The sequence below is a fragment of the Acyrthosiphon pisum genome, chromosome A1 (assembly GCF_005508785.2).
Source record: "Acyrthosiphon pisum isolate AL4f chromosome A1, pea_aphid_22Mar2018_4r6ur, whole genome shotgun sequence".
Lineage (NCBI taxonomy): Eukaryota > Metazoa > Arthropoda > Insecta > Hemiptera > Aphididae > Acyrthosiphon > Acyrthosiphon pisum.
In genome coordinates, this window is record NC_042494.1 from 6943860 (window position 1) to 6967981 (window position 24122).

At 28.8% G+C, this 24122-nt stretch overlaps 1 protein-coding gene across 1 annotated transcript in view; it reads right to left on the minus strand.

The window, feature by feature from the left end:
• The window catches only part of LOC100168498 (bestrophin-2-like), a 39912-nt gene extending 18378 nt beyond the window's left edge, over positions 1–21534 (minus strand). The window contains exon 1 of the mRNA XM_001950912.5: positions 21306–21534. Within this exon, the coding sequence (XP_001950947.2) occupies positions 21306–21484 (179 nt within the window). The 5' untranslated portion in view covers positions 21485–21534. The remainder of the gene's footprint in view (positions 1–21305) is intronic.
• Positions 21535–24122: the final 2588 nt, after the last annotated feature.

Sequence of the window (24122 nt, forward strand, 5' to 3'; positions counted from 1 at the left end):
CTGCTACCTTGCATTTTGAACACGATGACATACTTGGACAGATAATTAAAAATATGACTTAGGACAATCGAACTGAACTTATATATGTGTGAAATAAATATCTGTAATTCACGTAGCTCAAATATTTCGTATATTTGAATCATTATTCATTGTATAGTACGAGTTTACGTCCAGAAATTCTATTAACATTAACCGATTTTTCGCTTGGGTTATAACTTATAACACATATACCTAGATATACAATAAAGATGAATAATTGTAATACTTTGGTCTTTGGCACTTGCAACATTTTAAAACACCAAACAGTTTAATTTTTATAAGCATATAAATAATAGTAGTAGTTTAAAAAACGTGATTTTTAATCGTGTAATATATTTTGGTCCAAAGTAAACTTAGAACATTTAACTAGATACCTATCATAAAAACGCCATGTTACTACCGAATACTATTTTCTTTTCTGAAACGAAATTAATAAGTAAAATAAAAACTAGGTACAATTAATGCATCACAACACTTTCTGCTCTTCTGGATATATTCCGAATAAGAACACTGTAGTACTTAAAATTGAATGACCTCACGCGCATGCCTGACGGAAAATGGAAACGAATTTTGATTTTTGAAGTTATAGTTCCAAGTTAAACAGTTAACTTACGCGATTACCTAAATCAAAATTATCGCAATTCACATTTACCTATTATATATTAATACTAACTGATTCCGTTGCTCGTAAAAAATGGCAACTCTTAAAAAAATATGATTGTTTCACTCCTTTTGGGTGTAACTCGTTGTAGTAAGTAATTTTTTTTTGACAATTATACGAAAAAAAAATTAAAAATTAAAATTGACAATGTCCGTAAACAGCTAAAAAAAGAGTCAACATATTTTTAAAATGTTACGGTGCATAGAAAATGCTAATATAAACATTCCGTGAAAATTGTGCATATCTGCAGTTATTTGTTTTAGAATTACACCAGAAACTAAAATCAATTTTGTCGAAAACTGATTTTCCGTAAAACTTCCCGTTTTTCCTTAATTTTTCTTTTGTTTTTCACGATACTTTTGAAAACTACTGGTAAATTTTTACTTTTGACCCCCCAAAGTACCGACTAGATTCACTTTCCTATTAGAAAAAAAAACTGTTGAAGAAAATCTAAGCATTTTTACTGACAGACACAAAAGATAAAAAAAAAACACACATCATCTCCGCTCAGAATCTAAAACTTGTGACTGTGTAATTTGTTTAATTTACTTAAACTAGAAATAAAAATTATTATTTTCGTATTTCTTGAAAATATTTATTAAAAAAATTGCTTCCGTAAATAGTTTAAAGATAAATGAATAATTATTTCTATTAAGTATTTAAATAGTTGGCTTTAAAGTTTTGGAATGAGCGGAGCGGGGGTATAGAGTAAAGTTTCAACTATATAGTAGACACTTGGCGGTCCGGTATGTATAGGTTATAATATTATGATATTATATGCGAAAGCAAACACGGTTATAGACACCTTGTGTAAAGCCAGAAATAAGACATTCGTTAAAAAAACGTTTTAGTCGTAAATTTAAATATTTACACAGTAGTTTTTAAATTATTTTCTGCGAAATTCCAACGTTGAGCTCGTAATAAAGTAACAATTTTGTTAAATTATCAATCTATATAGTAAATCACGCCAATATCTAGTGAAGTCCCGGGTAAATTGAGCACAATGTACGGCCTTGAACTGTATAAAAACCGAGCAAGGCATGCGTAACTAAGGCTCCATAGCCTCCATATATTATCTATAGTGCCCTAGTGTAACTATTTATTACACAAATGGGGTATGACTGATACCCCAATCTCTAAGTGCGGAGTAATAAGACTACCTACAAGCCTTATTGTAGATGAATGCCAAAGGACAAGATTTGAAGGTGGTGTAGCCGCTCTACATAATTGTGGACCAATGGTGGTCTTAAATGAACTTGATGCATGGCTTTAACCACTAAATAAGAAGGACATATCCTATTGATATTTTAGTTTGTTTTATACTTGTTTTATTTAATCTTATATTCTATATATGTATATATTTATCAATATTTTGTTAAATTTAAATTTAAATACTTTATTGTAACTATCATGCTGAGTGCTATATGCATAAATAAAAAACAGTGACTGTTTAATATTTGTGATAGGGGGACCTATATTCCTACTCCACACACATTTCCAGTCTTGTACCTACTATTTGCAATGGACTTTATACCTCCATCGTTTCTGCCATTGTTCATGATATACGATCCGGGAAATTTGCACTAGGTACTTGCCCAGGACCTTTTGACATTTTATCCAAGCTATTCCGAGGCCATTTTAATAGATTTCTTACAAGTTACAACAGCTAGTAAGGGCGTATTTGACCTATGACCATGGTGAAGGGATATTATTTAATATGTACCTTTTTAAATTTTAAATACAAATATTATTTTCCTTCTTTGAGGAAAGGAAGATGTTTTACAATTAATTACCAATAACTTATCTTCCTGAGCATAGGTGATAATTTGAGTTAGTAAATTAGTAGGTAAATAAGTACCAAATATAATTAAAATATTTATAAATGTAATCACTGATTAATAAGTATGAAATATAGGGGTGTAATTTGGAAGGATGAGGTTTGAGTGTGCGATAAAATCATAAAATAATCACAACTAGCCTGCTAAAATTATTTCTCCATGTCAAAATATTGCAACAATGTAAATTTATAAAATAATTAGACTAATTAATTATCTAAAATGAATAATGTGTTGTGATCAATTAATTTAATAACAGTTGAGTTTAAATTAATGTTCTGTAAATTGTGATGAATATTATACATAATATATTGAATATTATCATCACAATTCTTATCACTCCAGGCAAAAGCGTAGTTATGAGGGCGGTATGATGAGCATAGATTCCCCCAAGAACTTTTATATTATGAACGGAGCGATGATTGCATTGTTACAATGATGTGATTTTTAATTTTTTTTTTTTGGCGTCTGTTTACAGATTTCTAAACTTTATACGATTTTCAACTTTGAGGATGTTTACTGATGAGAAAATTAATAACAAATGAACATTTTCAGAACTTTTTTAAATGATCCGGAAAAACGAAAAAAAATTAAGGAAAAACGTAAATTTTACGCATAACCGTGTTTTTGTTTTTTGGTGTAACTCAAAAAAACTAATAACTGTAGGTACTTGAGATTTTCACAAATTGTTTATTTTATCATTTTCTATACGTGATATAGTTTTCAAAATTCTGTCGTTTTAAGCTATTTATAGACATTTTAATTTTTAATTTTTTTTAGTTTTTTTTCTATATATACATATAAATAAAATATGTGATTAGGTAAAAGAGCTTGCAAATTTAATATAATGCTCCTCAAAAGTTGCTATAAGTTATATAAAGTAGTTAATAAGAAAAAATATTAAAGATACATAATATGTACCTATGGCTTTTTTTATAAGAATTTAGTGTTAGAATTTTGATAAAATTCATCAAGTTCGCAAATTATTTTGTAGTTAAAAATGTATAGAATGTTCAATTTTTATATTTAAGGATTATGCTTTTTAAATGTACCTACTTAACTTTTTACAAATTGATGATATATGAATATTTATAATATTTATTATTATATTAATTGTTGTGTGATTATTTGCTTCCCCTAACGTTTTTTTTTTTTTTTTAATATGTAGGTACATATATTTTGTTTTCACGGGTGTAGTAACCAATTATTATTTATGTGCTTTTTGCTTTTCAATTACTATTTGCAATCTTTGGTTGTTTATGATTTTAATAGTTTATATAATAAAAAAAAAGGAGACGGAGTGGCTGAGCGGACTAAGGCGTCGGTTCGAACCTCGGTCACGGGCAGTCACGGTGTATGGAGATAGAGGCTGCCATCCTCCACCAGGGCATGGCAGATACCTACGGGTGCCCACTTGAAAATTTTGCCAAATATAAAAACGTGTTCCTACGACCGTTCCCTACCGTCCCATCCTACAGCTAATGGCCTCAGTTGCCGGGCTAAGACCAACAAAAAAAAAAAAAAAATAAATAAATAAAAACCAGGAATACTTTCTTTTTTTTTAATGGTCTGATGAACGACGTGGACGTCTGAGTCCAAGATATGATTTCTGTAAAAACATGAAACGTATTTCCATGAAACGTAAGATAATAACATCATTCCGTCTACAAATGTCTATGCTACCACCTTATAGATAACTAGGTAAATAAAATAATTATTACTGCTTGTACTTTATGTATTTATAGAAAGTTAATAACTGAAACTATAGTTATATAGGTTTTAACTTATAACTTATAACTATGTTCACTATAACTGTGTTAAAATGTATAAGTAAATTGATACACATAAAAAGAAAAAAAACGTTTAAGTATTCGAATTCAAAATATAAATATTAAATACATACACGCTCCGAATTTCTTCACTATGTTTATATTTTTGTTGACCGGGCCTATGAAAATGCAAACCAGGACTAAACTGTACAATTTAGATTTTAGTATTTCGATGAAGCATATAAGACGTGATTTATCCATTCAGTTTTGGATTGATGTTGAAAGGTTTTTTGGTGCATTGAAATCTTCTTTTTTGAAATCCACTTAAGGTTAATGCTGTTCGATGCAAGTAGGTGGAACAGTCAGTATGTACCTACCTACCCATGTGTAATATTGAAAATAAAGCGATGGTGAAAATCAATTTCTTCGGTCTTCCTTTAAAGTACTTGTAAGTGTATAGGTACATCAACATTTCTTGTGTCGTAAACAGTTTGTCAAACGAAAAAGTACTTTAAATCTCGAAAATCTCAAACGTTAAGCCGGTTAGGTATTATTTGTAATTTATAATACTAAGGTACCTATACTATTCATAGATGACTATGTAAAACACTATAATTCATAGGCAGTTATCTGTGAACGAGTACTTTTAAAAACAAATAACGTCCCACAAAGTAGTAGTTTTTATTATAAAACGTTCTAATATTAAGTAAATCATTCATTCACATTTTAATTATATCAACAGTTTTAATAACCCTGAACATAATGTAAATGCATAATCAATAGAGGTAGACCTAACTGTCGGAAATCTTGGCGATAAATTAAATTCAGTACTAGTATATTACTCAATACTCATATAATTATAATAATATAATATTCACATAATACCTATTATAGGTACCTAATAGGTTACAATAAATTCTTTATTACGTTATTCTAAAAAAAAGTTTTATGTCGTTCAGCGCCCATTGTCGGTATAATAATATAGTGATTACTGATTAGGGAAACATAATACACAATAGACTAAGATTACACGAGTCTGAAGAGGTATTCGATTTATGTAACATGGTAATAGATTGAAATACACATAAGTAGGTAGTAGGTATACCTACTATTTATAGTGAAAATCTATTAGTTCTTGACTTATAGTCTTATTATTACTGTGTTTCTATAATTGAATAGGTAACTAGGTAAGTACCTACTGGATCACAAATCAAGATGACTTTTCATCACTTTTCACTTCATGGGTTTCATCCGATAAAATATAGTATTTACCTACCTACCTATTTACAATCATTTTTACCCATTTATATCACAATATTTGAATTGTCCAATAAATATTGTTCTAATTATATATCGTGGTATAGCGCATGTTAGGTTAGGTTGATAATGAATCAATGTAAAATAATTAAGAGTACGTGTCATCAAAACGTGTACGCGAAAAGTTTCATTAAAACGTGTTTGCACATTTTAGATTATGAGTTAGTTGAGTGGTTTTATAGTAAAAACACTTTTGTAAAACAAAATTATACAGGAGATCCAAACTTGTTTCTTTTAGAAGCCCGATTTTCGTAATTTTAATTTTAAGTCCTGAAAATAACTATCGAAAAAAGTATAAAACATGAAATATTTTCCAAAGTTTTACAGGTGTCAAAAATCAGACTATTCTTACGGAATCAGATATGAATCTCTACTACAATTTTAATCATAGGTATTTTTAATATAAAATTACTCAGTAATCCATATTCTTGGAACGCGCAAAATATGTGTTATACCTACCGTATAAAAATACGGTAATTACGTGCAAAAAAATTATGAAAAGTAAGTTACACATAAGGGTTGACAGAAAAAAATTAATTTCCCCCAAATATCATGGTATGAATTGGTACAAATTAATGAGAATGAAACAAATCAAATCAATGCAATAACTCATTTACTCATGTCTACTTATAATATGGTAGATGATAATTTTTGGTTAATTTTTATATTAGTTGTACTGTGATGTACTATACAGAGAATATCTGGAAAATATGAACCTTTACATTGAAATTTAATTTGCAAATGTATCAGAACTTTATGATACTTTCCGTAAAATTAAAATTAAGAAACGATAGAAAAACCGTAAAGTTTTAATATAGTTATATTATCCTTTAATTAGTTGACTGTAAATTATATAGAAAAAAAATCTAGAAACTAACTATAATGTGACATAAATGCATGTTAAATATATTTATAAAGCTGCAAAATATATAATTTACCTATTAATCATAATCAGTTCTTTTGAACATTACTAAATTGTTTTAATACATTTTCCCAACGAATAAGCAGACATAACGAAGCTGATATTCTTCATTTTTTTTTTTAAATTGCATTAAAATATTAGAATAGGTACGTGATTAGTGGCATTTTTAATTTGGTGTATGAATATTGAAAATCTGTCACGGTTTAAGAATTAAAAATAATTCTTTGAAAAGTGGACCACTAAACACATTAATAACAATATGCCTACTGTTTTGTTTAGAAATATTATACAGGAAATAGTTCATAGCTATGGGTACATTATTTTAAATAAATAACTCTTTGAATATTAGATCAATCATTAAGTATGTTTTTAATTTATTTTTGTTAATTTTTTCTTAAATTATGATTTTTATAATTAATATATGTAATTAACATAATATAAAAAACAAAGGATTATTTTAAATTAAATATTATAATATTTGCTAGTGATCAATATTAAATAATGATTATACTATATTTCTTATTTACCAAGATTGTAATAAAGATATACCTAAGTGATTTCAAAAAAGAAAATATATTTATACATATATTTTAAGTTGGTCAACTTTTTATACTTTTATAATTTACGCAAGGTGATATTCCTTTGTATACCTAGGCTATGTATCTATAAGCCGCACTTTTTATGTTTTTGTTAATCACAGAGATAAAAACCAGCAGTTATTTAAATGTTACCTTAAATTTACTTTCTTTTTAAGTACCTGAACAATAAAACACATTTTTGGGTGAATAAATTACAACGTATTTTTTTTCTAAACTTAAGTGATATCAGGTATGAGGTCATATTATGCTAGCTTATTTTAGTAGCGGTCTAGTTGCGTATAATATTGATGGACTCATGGAAAAAAATTGTTATGTCCATGTAGCTTATAAATTAGTGAAAATATAAAATATGACGTATAATAAATATTTAATTAGCGAGCACAAGATTTTATTTAAATTAAATGTAATAGCAATTATACAAAATCGCTTGTTTATAGAAAATTCGTGTTATTTTTTTCATGATATAATTAAACTCGATTTTTAGTGAGAAAACTCTGTATAGCTACACTTATTAGTTATTACTCATGTTGTTATTTATTCATTTGATGGTACCTAATTAAAACAATTTCATACAGTAGAAGCTCTCCGAAAATCTCAATCATTTTATTATATATAGTTTTACTTGCAGGTAGCTGGTGTCTACTTATATCATACAAACAATTCAAACTATCGACCAATCTAACAGTATTATTTATTGTTGGTTTAAAATTTGATTGTTGGTTTCTGGTAACTGATGCCATATGGATTATTATCTAACAACTTGTACGATTCCGTATCGTGGCTTAAGACTTTAATATATCAATTATAAGATATACTACAGTTGAAGCTTAGACGACTCAAAATCATAGTCCGTTCTAAGTTCACAAAGTTGAAAGTAGCTAGAATTTCAAATTAAGCTAACTATACGATTTTATGCATTTAAAAATCTCATACTCTACCATAATATAATAGTTGTTATAAGATACTGAATAGAAATGGTAAAGAATAATAACATTATATAAAGACGGATCGATGTTTTAAAACTTGTATTTTGAAACAGATATTAAAATTCTTATATCACTGCAGCCAGCTGTAATAAATACCATTATAGAATATGGTTACCATGTTTATTCGGTCATCAATCAATAGTTTAGATTTTTCATGTTAAAAAAGTTCTGTTTCACGTTTCAAAGTTGATGTTTCTCCATAACGATACAAACTTTTGATATAGCTTCGAAAATTCACGCGCATTATTATAACCAGTTGGAGGAGTTAAGACAGCTGCCGACGTTGGCAACTTCGATACATTACTCATGTCATGATTGGTTAAAATTCGTATGAGAAAAACAAATGATAAATATAAAGCAAAAACAAATAAAGATAATACTATAACTAGCGCCTACCTAAGAAATAGAGTAATTAAAAAAACAATATAAAATATAGGGGAAAGTATATAATTACTCTGCTGCACAGTAGTTGTAGGTATTGAGTGTAGGTACTTCGTCATTGAGAGGTATGTTAAATTTGAATTTAATTATAAATCATTGCATATGAAAAACGATTATGAGCGAAGACGATCTATCAGATTAAATTAGTCTATTAAGTATATTATTTTATGATATATTTATAATATTGGTATTGAAGCAATTGAATAGTTGAGTTATTTTTTGCTAAAAGTACCTAATGCATTTTAAATATCATTGTGTGTATAAAATATAATAATATACGTACGTTAAAAGTTTTAATTACACACAAATAATATTTTTAATTTAGTTCAACCAAATAACTGAAATCGTTATTCTTCGTTTAAATATCTTATTCGGTCCACATTAAAATTTAAAACGTCAATAAAAAAACTGTGTTTATACATTTTTCAGATATTTTGGTTACCTATATGATAAATTTACTATACTTATGAAGAACATTGTATTATAATATGTTAAATTCTTAGCTATAAAATTGAACATTTAATACATTTTAACTACAAAATGATTTGCAAATATTATTTACTTATATAAAAAAAATCGTGCCTATGTCTTTTTTAGTTAAATATTAATTATATCATACTAATATTAATTATTAGTTATTATTCATTACATTATCTTTATATTAGCTTAGAATAGATTATTTTATTATTTTATTTGTTTAACTTATTTACTTACATATAGGTATAAGTATATACACCTAGGTATATGTAGGTATTATAACAAAGTTTGATTTCTAGTTATATGATATGATCATATATTCTTATGAAAGTATGGATTTAATTTTCAAATAACTACAAGTTTATTCAAACAACAATTATTGCTTATTAGTTATTAGTCATGAGCCATAATTGATTAGTTATTACCATATATATTGTTTATTCTGTTTTCTCGCCATTCATGTGTATGTAAAGCCCATATAAATGTTTTAATTAACTCAGTTTTCAGCTGTTAGATATAGTCTTCATTTATATACATACCTATCTTCGAATTTAATAAATAAAGTGTTTGTTTTTGTTTGAATAAATACTATAAATGCCTATTTATATCTTCCACAAAGCGCTTTAATTATGCTGATATATTATACTACATATTATTCTTTAATTGAATTATCGTTGCTAAATACATTCCATGAAAAATATTTTGATTGAGGGAAAAACTCGTATCTATTAATGGATTAATTCAATAATATATCAAAGGCTTCGTTTATAATTTTTATCTTATGCTATATTGATATATAAGTATACTTATAAGTATAACAAAAGCTCAAATAAATAAAAATAAAACCATATTTTTTAAAACCACTAGATCATATTATTATATATTATTATTATCCGAATATAGTCGAATTTAAATACGTTTGACCTTATATTATTATTGTGTATAATATATTATAACCAGTTTCGTATTTTATATTGTTATTATACGGACAAGAATTAAGAAAAAAAAAACCATAACACATGTTGTAGGAATATATTATAAAATATAATAATAGGTACAGTGCAAGTCCAAATACTAGTTTTTTTTTTCGATCGTGATCAAGACTAGTCGGTATAAAACTAAAACATTACACGTAGGTGTGCTGTTTTATGACTGCAGATCCGAACTCTAACGACCCGCACGGACTTATATACGAGGATATGCGTTCACCTATATCTCAGCAGGTATAATACTATAAATTATAATATATCTGTTCCATTATAATTTATAATATATAGAGGAATATAACTGATATAGGATACTGTTTATATTAGATATTGATATCGTATGGTTTATTTGATTCGTATTATAGTGACCGTATGTTCCAAACAAAAACAATATTATAAACGTGCATAGTGTACATAACGCGTGTTAACGTGTCGCGATAGTGTAAAATACAATAATTATTTAGTCTGCTTACACAGAGTTGATACGCGTTTGACAAACGTTTTAATTTTTTTAGTTCCAGTATAAATTATTGTATGCGTGTTTGTATAAAACACGATGGATTTAACGACGACGCGTGTTCTAAAATATACGATACCATAAAATAACGTCTTAAATCGTTTATTCGTGTTTCAAAATATACAATCTTCAAGAAGTTAAAATGGAAAGATTATAACAATTTTAACTTTCAAGTTTTAAGTAAGAATATGAGTTTTGAAATATAGTTTGTGAATTAGTGTAACAATAAAAGATTTAAGTCTTTGTGAATGCTAGAATAATTTTACCTTTATAAAACCACATCAAGAAAAAAACATCGTTACCGTTAAAACTGGATTTTAAAACAATTTGCATAGACTCAGTAGGAGTGTATGATATATCGTGTATAATGTTTATAGGTGTAGGTTACACGTACTTTGTCGGATAGGCAGATATTTAACAAAATCCAGTTATGTGAATAATAATATACTAATTAGATGTCGTCCGAATGAAATGTTTTTATTCTTATCATTTTTAAGCTGTAGATAGCCTAGGATAGCCTAGTATAATATACAAGTAAGCAATAGTTACTTCCATGAATAATATATATCTTATCAAAAGAGTGGACCATATTCGTAAATGGACCCACTTAAAGTATGACCAACTTATAACTTTTCGAATAAACATTAATATATTATATAGGTATAATACAAGTGTTTTTGAATTTAGGTATTAAAATCGTTAGTTGTTAAGTAAACCACACTGCACATTATGAGTTATTAATTATTCAAAAGTTAAAAGTACCGTGAAAACGAAAAATACATAAGAGTTAAACGTATAAATTAGACCTCATTATGTCACAGTAATATATTTGCATAAGCCAATCAATGAAAACTAAAAGAATTAGGAATACACGTACCAACAATTACACATTAATAAGAAGTTTTAATAGTAATTTAAAATTTTAAAAACTAGTTCAGGAATGGCCATTGATCAAATAAAGGTAGGTAGGCAGGTAGCAAAACAATTGAAACCAATACTTAAAATTGGTTGTAAAATAAAACGAAAAAAAAAAGAAAGGTAGCTTAAGTATATTACAACAGTGTTGTATATTACAGATTAGATGATGATTATTTTTAAATTATTAGGAAATTTTACTTTCTAGTTTCATTTGTGGAGGTACCTACTAAACTTCAGTAGTGGCTTTTTTTATAATACAGTAGCCAGTAGGTACCCTTTAAAATAACAATAGGTATCAAACAGATCCTATAATTTTCTCCAAATCGATGCTGAGGAAGATATTTGAGTTCCTAAGTTAACAAATAACAATAAACTCAATTCAAACATGTAACATCTTTAATAATTTAAAATGAAAAAAAAACAATAAACTGTGGAATGATTTTGTGTTACAAACGGATTTTGATTTACTTAAGTTCAGTCTGGTTTGATAAAAAAAAAAAAAAAAAAATGATATATTATATAATATATAACAATTCTATGAGGAGTATTCAATTTTAGAAATCATATTTTAAAGCAAAAACTGAAAGATTTTGACGTAAATATTTTTCAATTAACTATTGAGAAGTCAAATCCCCGACTAATTTGGTATAGTGCAACGAGAATAAAAACATTAAAAAAAAACCTTGAAACACTATTATTTTCTTTTGGATGTTCGACTGTACTTAAGATTATTAGTAAACTTAACTTTTAATGCACGACGTTAGTATATTAATAAATATAATACATAATATGCATATAGGCATATATTTAAATATAAAAATATGGATAATTATAGTTATATGAAAGTTTTATTAAATTTTTTATAAAAAGAACAACATTATTCATTTTTTACGACATCATAAATAAATAGTTATAATATAATATTGCCAATATTTTTTACCGCGTACAAACATTTAACAGAACTTTCGATAACTGATACAGTTAATATTATATATTTTAATTTTTAATATTTATTAAACAAAATATATAATATATTAATATTCATATAAAAACGGTCTAACACCATTCACTGGATGAAAATATGACGATGACTTTGTTTTAGAATTAAATTAACATAATTTTATACAGCTATACAGTACTAATAAATAATAACAATAATTCGATAATAAATTTGGGATTAGATATGGATATATACATAATATTTAGTAACCTTTTAAAACTCATACTCCAGGGATCGTTAATTTTTTTTTATTTTAAATATGTTGGTTCCTTATAAATAATAATGCATGCGGTTCGTCAGCACATGTCAATATTTATTTATGCATGAAGATAACTGTTAGTTTTCTCAACGACCGAATTTTAAAAATAAAACTACGAGAAACTACTGGGATATTTAGAAGACCAATAAATTAAATAATTTTATTTTTATATTTGAAAAGTGTTTGTGGTTTGATTTGCATTTTTAATGAAGATTTTAACAATTATTTCCAAAGAATTTTCGTATACTTTTAAGTTGAATATAGTGTGTTAAAACAAGGAGTTAATCACATATGTAAATAACAAATTTTCGATTGAACAAATAAACGTAAATAGACCATGTGACAATGCATAATTTATTATATATCTGAAGTAGCCTCAATTATTCATAAAAGAATTTAAAAATATATTAATTTATCACAATACCTTGAGAAAGTTATTCTTCTACCTAACAAATAACCATATTATACTTAGCAATAAATCATATTTAATTTATGGTTTTTAAGGATATTTAAAAATTTAAATCAATATTATAAATACCTAATAGAAATCTACAGGTTGAGATTGTATTTCATTTACATTTAATAAGATTTGATAATGACGGTATAACTGCAATATTAACATTACAGTGTTGACGTGTTGTAGTGTGTTGGTACTCTGCAGACATTTTAAGGAAGACGTCCTCAATATCATAATTGCCAATTTTTAAAATATATATATATTATATATATAGAAAAATATTCAAATGTTTTATTGTAAGGATAAAACCTTAGTCTATAACCAGTGGCGCTGAAGTTTTTAAAATGTGGTCGAGCAATTTTAAAACTTCCCGGCCTCAATATCTTAATTACTTAATATAGAGGTACCCTGATATACATTTATTCATAATCACGTTTTAAATATACTCATGCTCATAATAAAGTTCTGAAGTAAATAAATTATGGCCGGCCGGCCACATTTTTCAAGAAAGTGGTCGGGCCACGGCCCGACGTCAGCATGGACTTCGGCGCCACTGTCTATAACTAAAATGAGTAAATAATTTTCAAACTATCCGAACAATCATTGTCTTTTTAAAAATGTATTTTCATCTTAAGTATTTTTTTTAAAGCATAAAACAGCATCGATCTTCAACTTTTAGTGTGCTTCTAGTAGCAACTTGGTTGACTCTTTTTGAGCTATAGACATTTGACATTTTATACTTTTTCCCTTTTTACTTTTTTTTGTATGCATGTTAATAAAATCTTTTATGCTTGACTGTTTGGGAATATAAAATAAGAGTTCATATTAGTTATTTTTACTAGATTTAAAAAGAGTTGAGCGTAAATCTACGTTAATTTTTTATGAGCGTTTGAAGTTAAAATTTTGATGACATTTTAAATATAAAATAATGATTTGTTCCCAAACCTTTTTTTTATTATTTTACATATTTTTTGTACGCGATGAAATTTTCGAAATATTAGAATAATTTTGAGCTTTTTTTTATATTAAGTATTTGAAATTTTAGAATATTTTAGCTTTATTTCTATAATAGATAATCCAATTGGATCATAAAGCTTGAAAATTTAATGCTAGGTTTCTCATAAGTTGTACCCACTTAAAATATATAAAAACACATACAGCGCAATTTTATTAAAAATGTTGGAAGTTAAGTTTGACCAAATTCATTGAAATCACAAAGTATTATTAAAAATTAATAAAATATTCAATTTGTATGGCGAAGGCTGGAGAAATGAAAACAAAATCTTGATAAGTCATTTTTACTGAAACTTAAATGTCGTAAATATAATATATCTATTATCTACAATGTTATTATATAGACATTTCAAGTCTTAGTTTAATTTTCACAAAATTTGGTATTTAAACGAAAATTAATGGTTTAGTTTTTTGTTGCTATTCAAAAAATATTATTCGTGGGGATTAGAAAAATTTTGCTATTTCATATATTATTATTTGCTAAATGTCTAAATACATTTGCCTATTTGCAATAAAATTTTCAAAACATTTGAATTAATTTCAAGATATCTAAAATGTATATCATAAAGCTGTCCGGGCCGTTCTACGGGTACCTACATTTAAACTTTAAATTATATGAGATAATATATTATAATACTAACTGTTACAGAATATCATTGGTATGTGATTTGTTTTTGGAAAAAAATAGTTTAACCTACCTACCTTGTTTGATATTAATTATAAGTTATAATTAAGTTGTTACTGATAGAAATATAAACAAGTTGTATAAATATAAATATACCTATAATTAGATATTTTTAGAATACAAAAGACGACGGACTGTTTCCGCAGAGTACAGTTATGTACCTATACAATGACTTATCATTGAATTTATATTTAATATATCGATTTCAGGGACCTACTTAATGACGAGGTACACTCGACACTTTTTATGTAGCAGAGTGACTTTCTGGTTTCTTATTTGTATAATATAATTGTATTCTATATGGATTATGTAAATTGTACATTTTTCAAGAAAAATAAATACTAATATACTATAGTATAGCATTATAGACTATTGTATATTCATAGTATTTTCATTATTTTAATAATGATTTATAAATCGTAATTTTTTTATGCAACAATCATATTCAAAATAATATTAAAGTTCATAAGTAATCAATGTAATTTTGATTTCAACTATGACTTTAGATTAGTATCTATTAAATAAAGGCATTAAAAAATAAAAATAAAAATTTAAAATACGCAAATATTTTTACAACCCAAAGTAAGTTTTTAAATGAGCAATGGTTACCTTTTTTGCGTGCTTTTTAATGTCACTATTAATTTAAAAGGGCGAGCCTAGCTATATAAACTTGTATAATGATCATTGTTTACAGAATTTACACCGACAGTCAGCACGTTTTACACTTTTACCATCATTGTTCTAGGTACTTAGGTAATTATATAATAATGATTTAGAAAAACCATTTAATTTATAAATCGAAGAAAATCGAATAATAAAGCCTAAGTACTTATAATTACATAATTATTTTTCATTGAATTCTTTTATACTTTACAAAAGCGTTCAATTTTTATAGTTGGACGTCACATGGTATGATAATAAACTATTAAATATTGTGTGGCTAATATTATTAATTATAACAACAAAATGAATATTGTTTTTAAATAGCACATGTAAAAAATTGCAATTATCCATTGGTATTAAACAATTTATGTATATATTATGCTTAAAACACTGTAGGTACCTATAAACGTTGTTGGTTACACTGTTATTGTTTTAGGTTTTAATATTGTATTTCTTATTATATTATGCACCAATGAGTTTTTTATTCTGTTATGTTTTACAGACAAATTTTTGTGACGAATCGTAAAAAGTTGGAAAACTGTAATTTTGTTTTGTCATTTTAAAAGACCGCGAATTCTTTAAAGGTTGTGGAAGTCGCCGCGTATATTTTGACAGTGAAAAGTCATTGCTTGCTATTGTGTCCGAATAGATTATTTAGTATTTTATGCTTGAACGCATAAAAATCGTTCATTATGAATTTTTACTGACCAACAGATAAATTACGTCGAACAAAGTAATCCAAACAGATTTTTTTTGTTTACGCGGCAGTAATACTTTTTTTAACAGACATCTTTAAAATATAGTTAACAGAGAGCTCTCTCTATGTTTTTCAAATCAACTTAAAAGTTGTAAGTTGAAAGTTTAAATATACGTTTCAAGTACATATGAAATTAACTATGTTGATATCATGACTACATGGACGAGTAGAGACATTTAAAGAGGGGTTGGAATTTGGGTTTGAATCTCCCATTGAAACTTCAATATTATGAAGTTGAAAAGTACCTATATTCAAATTTTGTCCAATAAAATAATTACATTATATTACATCAAATGATACATTAGAAATGTACAATCTTAAAATACACAAATTGGCTTTTAAAGTAAAATATAAAAATCTTACGCTAGCCACTGAACCATTAGGTAATATTTTTATCTTTAAGTGTAATACGATAGTACGCCAATTACCCGATGTTAATATTTAAAACAAAAGTGTAAAATGGACTTTTCTGAACGTAAAATGTGTCATGTTATGCGTTAGTAAGACGGATATATATCACATCTATCAATTTAGATCCTCGCATGTATTATCTGACATAAATATTTTTGTAAAAGATACTTTTAATAATTATTATTTTAGTAAGTAGGTATAGGTATAAGAACATAAATTATATTTTCCTTGTGACTTAGGTAAAATGTTAAATTTAATATGTAATAATTGATAAACTGCAAGGATAATTAGGCCTATCATTTTTATCAATATTTTTTTTATTTAATTTAAAAAATATATATTTATAAATACTGATAAAAATAAAATGATAAATTTTCGAAATTAAATAAGTAATTTTAACGGAGGAGAAGTTATTTTGATTAAGTTTCAGTGTCTCGGTGTACTAACGTACCATTTGAAGAATTAGTTAAGATGGATGCCTTATAAGCACAATCAGAGGTAGGGAACTGTCGTACTGAGTACCCCTGCATTCCCCCTTTAACCCTTGGACTAACTATTGAGTACTACAATTAAGAATTCACCCCATACATCGAGGCTTAGGGATGACCCCGATTATTGCATGTAATGTAACATAATTTTAGGTTTATCTATACTGTAACTTAAAATCAGTAAGTACCAGAGACAAGACTATTATGATATTATATTGTACAGTGTATACACAGCTCGTGCAATGTATTCGGGATAGTTCTTACCCCATCAAATATTAATAGTACATTTACCTACACAACATATATTTTTGTATATATCTGTATTTCATTATAATACAAGGCAAATGGAAGAGATTAGAGACGACGAGAAGTGTATATTATAGTATTAAGAGTGTATAATATAATACAATCGTTTTACAGCGATCGCGATTCGACGAACGATTTATTTCTTGTCACAATGTTTAAAACACAATCGCGACACTTATGCGCTGATATATATTTTATTTAACATAAATATTGTGTACGTTAAGGCAATAAGGCACATAATAATATAATATGATGTTAATATTTCAAACCCATTAAATATACGTAGGTATTGTTAGATAAAAACATTCAACGGGTGTACCACGTCATCGTCGTATTACTTAGGCTATAACGTATAAATTATAATATACAACATATATTATGGTGCTATTAACTGTAAATAAATATTAAAACATCGGTCAAAGAAGACAAAGTTGGAACATTTATTTGATATGATAACATATTATTACATATTATTATTAATTATTACTAATCAAAAACAAGCAGATGATAGAAGTTACGTATCTGATAAGTATAGGGCTGGACTAGTGGCTTATTTACGGGGGGGAGGGGGATCAAGGGGATGAATTTCCCTTAGGCTGTATATAATATACAAACGTTTTTGAAGTTCTAACTTCAAAGACGTAACTACTGGATAAAATCATATCCTCCCCCGTCCCGTTAAGACAAAAACCTAAATACGCCTTTGGGCTGGACATTTTATGCCCTACAAAAACTAAGAAAATTACCTATACAAAATGCATAAATTATAAAAGGCCTACACTTATAAAATTCACTCAACAACTATAACATGGTCTGTAAATAGAAATATATTATTATAGTTTTCTTAATTGTTTGCGTTAATAGTAGAATAATATTAAATTATGTTCTTATTATATAAAATTAGGCTCCGTTAAAGTCTTGAAACACATTTTTGGATTTTGAGCAGAGTGATGAGTATATTGATTTTACTACGATGTGTGTTTGCTACTGAACATTAGGTATACAAAAAGTATATTAGCATTATTGTGTTGCAAATTGGTGTACAAACCGCATACTGCTACGATATTTGCTAATTCGTCGACCAGGTTAATGACCATCAAGAAGAACAGATCAATGGTTGATTTAAAGAGTTTAACGCAACTTCTGCGTATTCTATAAATACGTATACCTAGCAATGAAAAATGAAATCACGAGATTGGGAAGTAGTGATCCAATAAATTCCCAACTACCTATGCAGACATCTATTCGAGGAATCAAAAAAAAAGACTTTATGCAACGGGAACCTGTCGGTACCACCGTATAACCACTAATACCACCAATCCTTGAATCCCTGTGGTCATTAAACGAAAAAAGTTTGGCAATCCATAAACTTTCACTAGGTGGTTTGGGTTATAGCCTACCACATACCATTAAGCTGATTTGTGATTTACCTATATCAAACATTAGACGGGGAATGATTTAGTTCAGTTCAACTCAGTGGTATTGGAAAACAGTGAAACATTAAATATATAAAGAAATATGTTTTCCCAGCCTCCCTAGAAACATTTTTACAGATAATTTAATCTAGAGATTTTGAGTGGATGACAGAAGTTATATTACTTAATGCCATATAAATGTATGTTACATATCTACCTAATCTATAGTAATTATAATTATTATAATATTAGTGACGGTGTCAGGGTGATAAACGCTAATTATGAACTCGATATTTCCAAAAAAAGTCAATTTGATAGGGGGGGGGGGGTAGTTGTCATTAACTTCCTGACAGTGATGTTTCACTATTATATTCATTACCACTGCGTTTATCTGGATTAGATCGTTCTAGTATTCGAAAAACATACGTTATATCGACTAAGCGATGATCTAACTGTTGCGTGTTTCCATTATCGCGAGCATTTTCTTTTTCGGTTTCCATTTGATAGACGCTGTCGGCTTGTGAGACGTTTTGACATTATCAAGGTCACTTTTAGTGGTTCCACTGTGTTCCCCCAGCTGATTCCCCCGAGTGCAGCAGTCAGAGCCGTGCTTAGACTTTTTGCACCCTGGGTCAAACATATTTGTACGCCCATATTTGTTTCTATACATTTTTTAGCTATATTTCTTTATTTATGTATAGTTTGTTAATTATACAGATAATGATATTATTTTTTTTTAAACTGTTATTAAAATGTGTAACAACATAATACTATGTTATAAAAAATTATAAAAACCAATACATGTTTATGGCATATGTCCCCATTGCCCCACTTAGATACGGACCTGGCAGCAGTCTTCCCGACATAAGGGTCTTGTGTTATATTTACCGAACAGCTGTAGTCTAAAACAGCGGTAGCATAGGCCTATAGCTTCGGAACAGGGTTATAAAGAAATGAAACAGTCGATCTAGATTCTAGATGCATTTACTTTCAATTATATGCTTAACTATATTGATTTTTTTGAACGGTAAATGGCCTAGAAATAGTCTACATTTTGAAAATTCATTCCATCTACTGTGTCTGATAGAACAATTGAAATGTGAAGCAGCAGTGTCCACCGACTTTTGCTACACTTTTTCTAATATTTCAGCCATTACGTAAGAACTATTCAAGATCATATATTACAAAAATGGAGCTAGGATTTTGAAGTGTTGGACTCGCATTCTTCGTAGACCATTCGACGCCCCAACTTTTTTGTAATTGTTAATATAATTTGTTATTATAAATTAGATTTTTTGTTATTACAATCACGAATATCTACAGTTTTGTTTTTTTTTTCACTATTATTTTTTGTTATTTTGAAGTTTGAACCTATCTTATATTAACGCCAAATACTTACAGTTAAATAGAATAAGAAACGAGTTAATATTTGTTCAATAATCGTTTGTTATTAAATCGGAACTGGAAAGTCTTGGAGGTATTCCAAATCGTTGGTACCTTAGAAGTCATACAGGTTAATAATTATGTGAATATAAACCACACGATAAATTATTTTAACACCATATTTTATTCGTTGAGATCGTTGTTTTGTATGTATTTTTAGTGGTTAGAACCATTTGATAATCATGGCCATAAGCCATAGGAAATAACCGCTCTACGAGGTGAGTGGAGATATCTTAAAGACTATTTAATATTCATAATTATCACAACTCATGGGGCGGTGTACACCAGTTGTGTGGTGACATGGATTTAAAAATAGCAGCATTACCGAACAACAATGATTTAAATTGTAATTACTAATTTTATAATAGCACTCATATACCATAGTTATCGTTATATTATCATACCATCATACCATGGTATAACAGTAATTTTGTACGAGTTGAGTTGGTATTCTAAGGGACATCCCAAGTCTCCTGAATTAAAACATTTGGTATATCGTTTTAAAATTGAGTTTTTTCTAAGCTATTTCCCATATTAATCTGTATTAACCCAAATAATAACGGTTATGAACACCCAAACTTATTTTTTAATTATATATTCAGGTGTTTATATTACGGTGTTTAAACACTTGAATATATCCAAATCAGAAGAACGAATAAATTATGGGTGCATGCCCTGCCCCCGAACCTGTGAAAACGTGTGTACTTGATTACCTTATTTGAGAATCAACTCGAGCATGGTGGGGTGAAACTCAAATTTAAACTGGGATCAATAATTTAGTTTACCTTTTAAATGCCTGTTCCAAATGGGAACCAATCAGAAAATTGTAGTTATTTATCTATATACGATGAAACAAGATTGCTGTCGAGATAATGGTCAATATAGCACCGGACACAAACACGATTTTTAAAGCTATAGATCACGCATGACACGGACTTACTCCTTTTGCGCGTCGGTGAACGCGTTCCGGTACAGAGCGCTGATGATGACGAACGCCACCATGAACAACAAGAGTTCCCTGTACAGCACCTGGTACAGACTACCCCGCCACAGGAACAATAGTTTGGTGAATCCCCCGCTGCTCGACGACGACACCTTGGACTGGTAGCTGACGGTCATCGTGGTCGACGGCGGCGATATAGGACTTGGGGCCCGCGCTGCAGCTGATGATCAACGACGTCTCGGGCCGCATCCGCTCGCTAGGGAATGTCGGCACAAGGGATGATCGATGCCGACGATAACGGCGACTGGTCAAAGGTCAGGTAACGCGGTATCACATAATAATATGTTATGATAAGACGGCGCGTAACATGAATTGCATTTTACGGTCCCCGGCTCCGTCGCGGTCGACGCGCCGTTTTCATTTTGGAACGTCTTCGGCGGAACGCTTGACGTTCGCCATTTAAATAATTACAATATTATTATCGTTAGCACAACGATCGACGGGATTTTTCTACTATCGATCGGCGCGAAACTCTATCGATCGTCTCGAAATATATCGCGTGCGGTCTGCGATTTGGCGACGACGTGTCAAGTGTTGTACGACGACGATTCAACGCGGCGCGCGCGCGCTTTTGACTGACGCCGCCGGCCCGTGCGCTGTTAGGTACAGCTGCAGGCACGCACATTACGCGGTCTAGGCGTATTTTTTTATTTAAATTTTTTTTTTCGTTTTAGGTTTCATACATTGTTCTAGCAGCCGCGGCGTGCACAACACGCGCGGTCCCTCCTCCTCGGCGTTTTCCCGACGGAACGCGAACGCGCGCACGCGTGCGACGGGCAAAAAATGTCAGAGCCGAGAGAGGCCTTCCGAACGCGAAAAAAAAATTTTCTAGATAAACAACGCAATCCGCGCCTCGCATTGTTTACACGCGCCTGTATATGGCTATGTAATACGTATATAATATTCACGCCCGTAATCGGTAATCACGGGGGGGGGGCATTGTTTCGACCCGTGCGTGAATAACACACGTACCTATATACCGCCTATGATATTATGAGGTATATAAAAAATAACATTTATATAATATTGTTATTGCCGAGGTTAGGTCACCGTATTTTGCGCGTGTCGCGTAATGATTATAATATAATATTATCATAATATAATGTATCGACGCGGGTTTGATTTTTTTTTGGGGCTCGATCATTTCAGATATCTATATATACGCTATATATTGTGTTGTGTCATTATTGTCTGCTAGATTTGTTACCGTCATGTCGATTGCTATCCATTTCTTACGCGTGGCACCTGGCGAGAGCGCGTCGTGTTTACATAACGTCGAAGACAATTTATGTTGGATGTGTTGTAGTGGATACGATACGCGGAGAAAAACGACACGTGACTCCAGCAGAGAATGTGCATCATAATAATGTTATTATATTGATAATTGTTTTAATATGTTATTATTTTAAATAATATTAGGTTCACGGTAGACCACGTGACCTTATATTATGAGTGGTTAGATGTTTGAGGTGTATTATAATACAATAACATATGATGCAAGAGTTCGAGGCCGTCGTTAGAATATTATTCGAGGCGACCCGCGACCTCGCGTCAGACCCTTTTATCCCTCGGAAAAACGAGTGGCGTTATCTCGAAAAACTATCAATATGATACGGCATTATCGTATGAAGATATAGTGTTCAACGATGTGATCATCGCTGCTGCAGGTTATAAAACAATACCGGAAATCGAAAGGACTTATCGAAGGGAGAATAAAAACACTTATTTCAAAACACTCATTCACCTTGATGAGTTGCAATAATATTCGATAAAGCTGAATTTTCCAGACACAATACAGGGTGTCCCGCAAGGATTTACCCATTGCGATATATCCCGAGACAATAAATATATTATTATTCTGTTTTTTTTTATTAGACTCACAGAGACGACTGTACATTATTTTATTTTTTAATTTCATTACATTTTATATGATAAGAAAGTTAAAAAAGTTATTTTATTATTTTTTTAATTTTGAAACAATTGAAGATAGCCATTTTATAGAGTTCATTTTTGTGAAAATGTCGAATCTTCAACATTTTATTTTTATTAATTTTTTTATTTTGTAGGTAAAAACCAGTTTTTGTCCGAGGGGGACTAGCACTCTAAGGCTAATGGGTATATCTTCATGGGACACTCTGTATGTAAAAATCGTATAGGTACTATATATAAATATTTTGAAAATTTATTATAATCGTTCAAAATTTACTTCATTATATTAGCGTTGTCTGATAAAGAATCAACCGACTTAATACATACAAACGAATAATCAAAAAGAAAGGGTAATAATGAAGATTAGTGATGATGGGTTATGTATATACTTATGTCCGATGAAACATCTGTTAGTAGGTACCTAATAAATGATAATAAATAAACTAAAATCTATTGTCTTATAAAACTAAAAGGGCTATTCAAAGAACGAGGGTTGTTTTATTCAGTTGTTCCAACATTATACACAATATTGTTTAATCTCATCGTTGAATAAAAAATACTAATTTATTATTAATATAATATTATAATATTGTGTTTTCATTTTAGTCAAATATGGAGAATAATACACAGTCAACTATAAAATATTAACAGTTTATTTTCTTTATTTAACATTTTTTTTCCCCCAATTATAATTTATCATGCCTTTTTAAATTGCTAAGAATAATGGCATTAATATAAACGGTAATAAGTAGAACTCACCGTTTTAAATTTTCTATTTTTACGTGTAAATAATATATGTGTAAAAAAATGTGTGGTTTTTATACA